Source organism: Solanum tuberosum, unplaced genomic scaffold (genome assembly GCF_000226075.1).
Source record: "Solanum tuberosum cultivar DM 1-3 516 R44 unplaced genomic scaffold, SolTub_3.0 scf00122, whole genome shotgun sequence".
NCBI classification, from domain to species: Eukaryota; Viridiplantae; Streptophyta; class Magnoliopsida; order Solanales; family Solanaceae; genus Solanum; species Solanum tuberosum.
In genome coordinates this window covers 728,413-736,577 of record NW_006239050.1, presented here as the reverse complement: position 1 = coordinate 736,577, position 8,165 = coordinate 728,413, and the positions used below count along the sequence as shown (strand labels likewise).

General features: G+C 38.8%; 2 protein-coding genes and 1 long non-coding RNA gene across 3 annotated transcripts in view; all 3 read left to right on the top strand.

The window, feature by feature from the left end:
- The window catches only part of LOC102601732 (autophagy protein 5), a 30,701-nt gene that overhangs the window by 9,690 nt on the left and 12,846 nt on the right, over positions 1–8,165 (top strand). The window contains exons 2-3 of the mRNA XM_006350399.2: positions 2,408–2,532; positions 4,901–4,967. Coding sequence (XP_006350461.1) covers positions 2,408–2,532; positions 4,901–4,967 — 192 coding nt within the window. The remainder of the gene's footprint in view (positions 1–2,407; positions 2,533–4,900; positions 4,968–8,165) is intronic.
- LOC107061232 (uncharacterized) lies at positions 2,805–4,893 on the top strand. Its single transcript, XR_001473866.1, has 3 exons — positions 2,805–3,213; positions 3,343–3,990; positions 4,120–4,893. It is a non-coding gene; the product is annotated as an uncharacterized lncRNA (long non-coding RNA).
- Positions 6,192–8,159, top strand: LOC107061231 (uncharacterized). The gene is made up of 2 exons (XM_015310098.1): positions 6,192–7,796; positions 8,033–8,159. Exons 1-2 carry the CDS (start codon positions 6,656–6,658, stop codon positions 8,068–8,070), a joined length of 1,179 nt encoding a protein of 392 aa, XP_015165584.1. The 5' UTR covers positions 6,192–6,655; the 3' UTR covers positions 8,071–8,159.

Here is an 8,165-nt window from a genome sequence, read left to right as displayed (position 1 = left end):
CACATGCCATAACACAATCCATTATTTCCTTTTCACTGAACTGTTCTTCTAGCATGATGTTATCCATCTCATTCACCATAGTACCAGATCTGGCACTAAATTGGGGTCTCCATCTTTCTGTTTCAGCGTATAAGTTCTGATAAAACTTAATGATTTCTTCTTTGATCACTATTGGTTCCCCTGTGCATTCTCTGTTGACAGACAACTTGTCAATGTTATTGTACCTCTTGTGACAGTTTGCAGTTCTGTGGAAGAACTTAGTGTTTCTGTCCCCCTCTTTTAGCCACAAAGCCCTGGACCTTTGTCTCCAAGCGATTTCTTCCCTCTTTGCATTTTCTTCAAATTCAACTGTGATAACTGCTCTCAAATAAATCTCATCATCTGTCAATTGCCTTTGGTCTTGAATCCCATCTAATTCAGCCAATTGATTTAGAATGCTTTGTTTTTGCAGTCCCAAATTTCCTTGTCTTGTTTTACTCCACTCTTTGAGTTTATCTTTCAAGTATCTTAGTTTACTTGCTAAGATAAAGTCTGGCCTTCCCCTAACATTGAATGAGTCCCACCAATTCTTCACCATCTCTTTGAAGTTTTCAGTTTGTAACCACCAGTTCTCAAACTTAAAATAAGAGTTTGATTTTTCCCAGTTCCCGCATTCTAAAATCAACGGACAATGATCAGAAATAACCCTATGCATAGTTAATTGTTTGATGTTTCTGAAGGAAGTCTCCCATTCCCATTCTTCTGATATCAAAAACCTATCAAGTCTTGCTGCAGAGTCATGTCTTTCCCCTCTCTTCCATGTGAAGTTGTCTCCTACTAGCTGAGGATCTGCTAGCTCCATATCTTCAATAAAATCTGAGAAGTCTAACATAGCCTTACTGAATCTGGTACAATTTTTTTTTTCTGAAGGATATCTGACTATGTTGAAATCACCCCCCACCACCCATGGACCTGAGAAAATCCCTCTCACCGATGCTAGTTCCCACCAGACCTCTTCTCTCTCTTCTCTGTCGTTTGGCGCATATACTCCAGACATGTGCCAGCTGAATCCATTGTTTTTCCCATGAATTTGCAAGTGAGGCAATAGGTCCCTACCTCGCATATTTCCCCCTCCCAATCTCTACCATCCCAGAGAATGAGGATGCCCCCTCTTGTACCACTAGCTTCTAATTGGGCATATTTCACCCATTTGTTAGCCCATAGTTCTCTTACAATATTCCTTATATCCCCCTGCAACTTAGTCTCTTGAAAGCAGTATACATCTGCCTTCCAAGTGTGCAACATACTCTTGATCAACTGCCTCTTTCTTGCGTCATTGAGCCCCCTCACATTCCATGAGACAATATTAATCTTCATGAGAACGATCAATATTGCACCCCCTGCTTCTTGATCCATAACTAAAGAACTTGGTACCAGATTCCAAAATTTTTAGTTCCTTAGCTCCTTTCAATTTAGGTGTCTCTGGAATTGAAGTTTTTGTAGCTTCAACAAGGTTGTTCCTCTTACCATCTATTTTCATAAACAACTCCTCTGCTAATTTCTCACACCCGTGAAAATTAACCCCAAAATCTTTTCCCAGTGCTAAAATATTCTGCCGAACCCAAAGTTGTACTGATGGGTGGTGGTTCAATTGTCTCTGGTAATTCTGTGGAATTAAGAGGGATGGCGTCCTCAATATTCAGAGCTCCCACTTCTCTATTTTCTAGCTCTACATGATCCTCTGTATCAAATCTACTTTCCTCCTGGATGATTGACATGGCATCGTCATCCGTTGATGTTGTATCCTGGTGTTCCTGATCTACATGAACCCGTTTTAGCCTAAACATTAATGGAGTTTATTTACTTTATTAAAAAAAGAAGAAATAAAAAGGCATTCAGGATATGTTGATATGATAAATATGAGTTCCATATTAAGTGTTTTGAGTTATTTGCTAAAATTGCCAATGGGCTGCGACATTAAAGTAGGAATATCTCTGCTAAAATCCCAAACAAAAATATAACTCTTTTTGGAATTGAGTACAATTAGGTTCAAATAGCATTTTCACTCTTAATTCCAATTTCCAGTAGACCATACTCGTTAAATTTCTTTCTGGTAAAAAAAGACCAACAATTCCCTAGGAGAAACTGTTTTTTTTTTTGTGGTTCCTATCTTTTTCATCATGATTCAAATCTTAGGAGACTGAAATCAGCTGTCCTCTGCAGCTACTTAATTTACTGCAGTGTCATGGTTATTATACCAGACACATGAATGAATGCATAATAACCCGATATCCCCCCCTCCCCTCCTCCACCAGACTCTCTCTCCCTCTCTCACACACACATATATATAGAGAGAGATATATTTTATTTTTTATAATCTACAAAAAACTAATTTGTTTTTTATATTTGATGGTGTTCCGTGTTGCAGATTTTAGCTCCTCGAATTGGGTACCTGCCTCTTTTAGCACAAAAAGTAAAGCCTTTCTTCAGTAATTCACTTCCTCCAGGTGTAGATACCATATGGTTTGAGTACAATGGCTTGCCTCTCAAATGGTATGCATACTCTCATGCCAATCGGTGTATCTTGGACATGAGTTTATTTTTCAGTGGTTGAATTGTTGAGTCGTTATAGTATATTCCACTGCTCGAAACAATTGTATACACTGATACATGAATGAGTTCACTCGATGTATTCAGGATCTCTTTATTCTAGATTAAACGTTTGCAATGATTGATTTTTTTCTTGTTTAAGAATCATTTTCTCCAGAAATATGCTACAGTTCTTTTTTCAGTTTATCTAGTTCTTGTCTTTACAACTTTTTTTTTTTGAGAAGGTAACATTTGTATGTATTGACTAAAACCAGTACATGGATTGTACTGAAACCATAATTACAACATATCAACAAAACACGATATCTGAATCTAAAATCTAACAAGAGCGAAGGATCTCAATAATTGATTTAGTATCCTCTAGGTACATCTGTTTGCACCAGAAATAAAAAAGTCTGATACAGTTCAATTTGATCTTCTCAAGATCACAACTTTTTCTCTCAAAACATCTAGCATTTCTCTCTCCAGATTGTCCACCAAATACAGACTGGGACAATCCTCCATCGGTCTCTGTATGAAGCTCCCACACCTACCTCTTTCCAACTGTAGAGAAGGTGGGTGATTCTGTTAGGCATAGTCCAAACAATACCCCCGAGGCTGATAAAAATCCTCCAAAGTTGGGTTGTTACTGACTTAGTTGCGCGGACTCTTCACTTTTGATGCCGCACCCGTCTCGGATTCTTCAAAAATACTCTACTTTTGGCGAATTCGACACGCACCCGTTGACATTTTTGAAGAGTCCGAGCAACATAGGTTACTGACCATCTCAACCTCTTCTCCACACAAATAGCATCTGGAGCACATAAAGAACTTCCTCTTCTTGAGACTTTCTTGTGTCAGGACTACTTCTCTTGCCAGTAATCAAGTAAAACATGCCACCTTAAAGGGGATTTTTGTATTCCAGATCTGTTTTCATGGCCATTGTGGTGGCTGTTGTCCACCTTGGTTCAAAAATTTGTATGCTGAGTTCACCTTAATCATGCCTTTGCTATCTTTGTTCCACCATAGTCTATCAACCTCATCCTTTGCCCCTTTGAACTCTTCCAAAGCTCTGAAAAATTCTGTTACGGTTACAATTTCCTAGTCATTAAAATTCCTTCTAGCTGGATGTTCTGTCCTTGTTGTGTCCAACTGTCAGCCAAACTCATTTGTTGATGTACTGCCATAACATACATCTCAGGTAAAAGGTTCTTTAAACTAGCATGTCCCAGCCATTTGTCCTCCCAAAAGGTCTTACTTCCATTGCCTACCCTCACAGTTGTGTTATTTTCAAAAAAGGCCAAAAAGTTCTGATAGACCTCCATAGACTTACACCATAGGGTGTAGATACCTCCTTTGTCATCCATATGTTCTCCTCTCCCTATTTAGCTTTAATTACTTTACCCCTGTATGCTTGAGGCTGTTGTGAGCTTAGTTGCGCGGACTCTTCACTTTTGATGCCGCACCCGTCTCGGATTCTTCAAAAATACTCTACTTTTGGCGAATCCGACACGCACCCGTTGACATTTTTGAAGAGTCCGAGCAACATAGGTTGTGAGTATCTCCATAACCACTTCAGTCTAAGTCCCTTGCTTTGCATTTTCAGATTTCTTACTCCTAAAACCCCCTTGCTTCTTTCCCCAAAGAACCTTGTTCAATTTGACCAAGTGCTGAACAGTAGTCATTTTCCTTAATCCCTTTCCAAAGATAATCTCTCCTAATCTTGTCTAATCTTTGTATCACTCCATCAGGAATGGGAAAGATAGACATCATGTAGGTTGGAACTTGGAAGAGCATCCAAAACAGAGTTGATGAGAGTGACTCTGCCACCTATGGAGATGTACTGAGATTTCCATCTAATTAACTTCTCACACTTTTCAATCAATGAGTTCCAAATGCTCATTGCCTTTGACTTGGCACCTACAGGCATACCCAAGTACATAGTAGGCAGGGAGTTGTCTTTACAGCTTTTGTCGTCACATATCACATCATCCAGTTATCTTTTTCTTTTTTTGTCCCAATGCATGCAAAGCAGTCTTGTTATACATTCTCTTTATATGTTGATGTCTGTTGATGGTAGCCAACTATGTCAATTAGAACACTAGCTGGCATCCGCAGCTCAAATGTATAGCAGTTGATCATCATGAATTGACTTATTCATTCTGGAACATCTTCTTTGAATAACATTTGAAGAACCTGAAGAGGATGATACCACGTTGGAAGTCTTTCTTAGCTTTTCTTGTTTTCCTCATTTAAGAGTGTTTGGCTGTCCCTATATTTGTTTTGTAATGCGATTAATATTTTCTTTTGATGGATATTTGTGTTCTTTCAGGTATATACCTACTGGGGTACTCTTTGATCTTCTTTGTGCAGAACCTGAACGGCCTTGGAATCTGACGGTATGTCAACATATTTTGCTTTAAGCTAATAAGCTATGTGGAATTTTTAGCTGAAAGTAACACCGTATTTGTTGGAGTTTTCTGAGGAAGGGTATTAGAAAGTGGCAACATAGCTTGATTCTATAGAATTTAGCAAGCACAAATAAGAAGTGGAAGTGCAGACATGAAATCCATCACATAATCTTTTTTCTCAAGCCCCCACTTGTCGACTAAATTGAGGGTGCAATTGATACCAATATCTGAAGTTTATTTAATGTCTTAATGACTAAGGGGGTGTTTGGATGGGCTTTTTTAAAGTGACTTATAAGCCAAAAGCTAAAAGTTATAAGTTGAGGACACCCAACTTTTGACATTTTTCGGTACTTTTTCAGCCTTTAAAGAAGTGCTTAAAAGCACTTTTTGAGTTACCCAAACACTTTCAAAACTAAAAAACAACTTAAAAGCCAAAAACCACTAAAAATAAGTCAATCCAAACACCCACTAAATCACTAATCTGCTTTCTTTTACTTCACCTTTCTGTTTTGAGAAAACGGGGGTTAAAGCTATTTGCTTCATCAACTGAAGAAAGCTAAATGTTGTCTCTTAACAGATAAAGATTGCAAACACTTGCCCTTCCTTATCCTCTCCCTTGGTTTTATGCCAAAAGCATTCTAATTGTAAAATAATTCTAGGAGAAGTGAATGGCTAGGATGGAAATATATTATATGGTCAATTGATCACTTAATGTACGATTTCTGCATGAAACATCTCTTGTGCAGATGATATTCTTAAAGATTTTGAATCCGTTTGGATTAATGGCCCGTTACATTTTTTTGGTAGAACATATAAGCTTATTATCTCAATACAACAATTATTTATGTGTTTGACACTTTACGATTTGATTCGTTTGAAGAATAGGAGGAAACAAAAGAGGCACTAAAACTGTAAAATGATGGTGCTTTTTAAGTTAAAATAAACTATATACCTCTTCATTTCAATTGACCTGTTTGTTTTTCATAAGGTAATTACAAACTTAATGTATGGTTGCACAAGTGTAATTACACAGTTAGATATTATTCAATTTTACCTATTACTAAGTGTTAGAATAGAATAGGTAAACACAATCCTACATAAAATAGGAATAGTTTATAGTCTCCTATTTGGTAAGGAATTGTATTATTTAGTGTCTATAAATAGGGTTCTCTATGTAATAATTAGAACAACAATTCAATAATATTTTTCCCATATATTTCTCACATGGTATCAGAGCATTGGTGAGAAACTTACCCAAAATAATAATAAAAAAAAGTCAGAATCCGGTGACTGTAACGGCTGGTTTGCATTGTTGTCTTGTTTTACAAGTGTTGTGTGAAAACCCACACCACCACGAGGTGCGGAACACTCAGCGAGCAAACCCCAGTGGGATCCTCTGACTTTCACCTTGTCACGCTCCCCCACGCGCTGCCGGCAGCTCTAGGTTCGCGTCACCACGCGCGTCACGTGCCGGCGAGTGCGACACTTTCCGGCCAGTTTTTTCGACCCATTTTTTTTCATTGAGGTCGCCTCTCCATTCTGAGGCAGACTGTATATTTATTTTCTTATTCCGACCAGTTTCGGGCAGTCAGACCTAATTTCCGGCGACTGCACCCTTTTTTTTCCAGATTCCGACCATCCTTGTCTGTTTTTTTTTCTCTCTCTAAATTCATAATATGTCTTTAGGGATTGATATTTTTGGCTCCAAGAATATAGGTAGTTCAAGTGCTATGATCACTTCAGAACCATTAATGGGAAGCTCAAACTATTTAGCCTGGGCTTCCTCGGTTGAGTTATGGTGCAAGGGGCAAGGCGTTCATGATCACTTAACCAACAATACTTGTGTGGTAGATGAAAAGGCAAAGGCTAGTGAGACAGATAATAAAGTCAAAGCACAATGGGAGAAGGTTGATGCTCAATTATGTAGTCTCCTATGGCGATCTATCGATTCCAAGTTGATGCCCTTGTTTCGCTCATCCCAAACATGTTATTCAGTTTGGGAAAAGGCTCGTGCTTTATATACTAATGATATATCTCGATTCTATGATGTGATATCTAGAATGACTAGCTTAAAGAAACAAGAATCCGATATGTCTACTTACTTGGGACAGGTACAAGCAGTCATGGAGGAATTTGACACGTTGATGCCAATCACTACAAATGTGGACAAACAACAAGAACACAGACAGACGTTGTTTCTAGTTCTTACACTTGCTGGACTTTCTACTGACCATGATTCAGTGCGTGATCAGATTTTAGCTAGTCCTACAATTCCTACAGTTGATGAATTATTCTCTCGTCTACTTCGTCTTGCCGTGCCTCCCAGCTACAAAGTAGTTTCATCACCGACCATTGACTCATTTGCTCTCGCATCTCAAACCATAGAAAAACGAGCATATCAATCTATGGAGAATCGACGAGGAGGAGGTCGTCTTGGAAAACCTCGATCCAAGTGTAGTTATTGTCATAAGTCTGGACACACTCGTGACATATGTCATAATTTGCATGGTCCACCACCCAGTTATGATCCTGCTGCTCTAAAGGAATATAATGAGTTCCTTCGTAATCGTGCAAGTAAGCATACATCTTCACAAGAAGCATTTGTTGCTCCGCCTGATCGACCATCCCATAATGCTCATATTGCTCAATCAGAATATGATGAGTTCCTTCAATATCGAGCAAGTAAGCAAACGTCTCCACAAGTAGCTTCGGTTGTTCAACATGATGTTGTTGCGGGTAATTCTTTTGCTTGTGTTTCACAGTCTAATACTCATGGATCATGGGTCATGGATTCGGGCGCTTCTGATCATGTTTCTGGTAACAAATCACTTCTGTCAGATATTGTTTATTCATAGTCTCTTCCTGCTATTACTTTGGCCAATGGGATACAAACAAAACCGAAAGGGGTTGGAAAAGCCACACCCCTATCTTCTGTCACTCTAGACTCTGTTCTTTATGTCCCTGGTTCTATTTGGCATATGGCATCTGTTAGTCGTTTGACACGTGCCCTACATTGTGGCATAACCTTTTTTGATGATTTTTTTCTCATGCAGGACCGCAGTACGGGACAGACGATTGGCACAGGACATGAATCACAAGGCCTTTACTATCTTACCTCTTCAAATTCCTTAACAGCATGCTCCGTTACAGATTCCCCAGATCTAATTCACAAACGTTTGGGACATC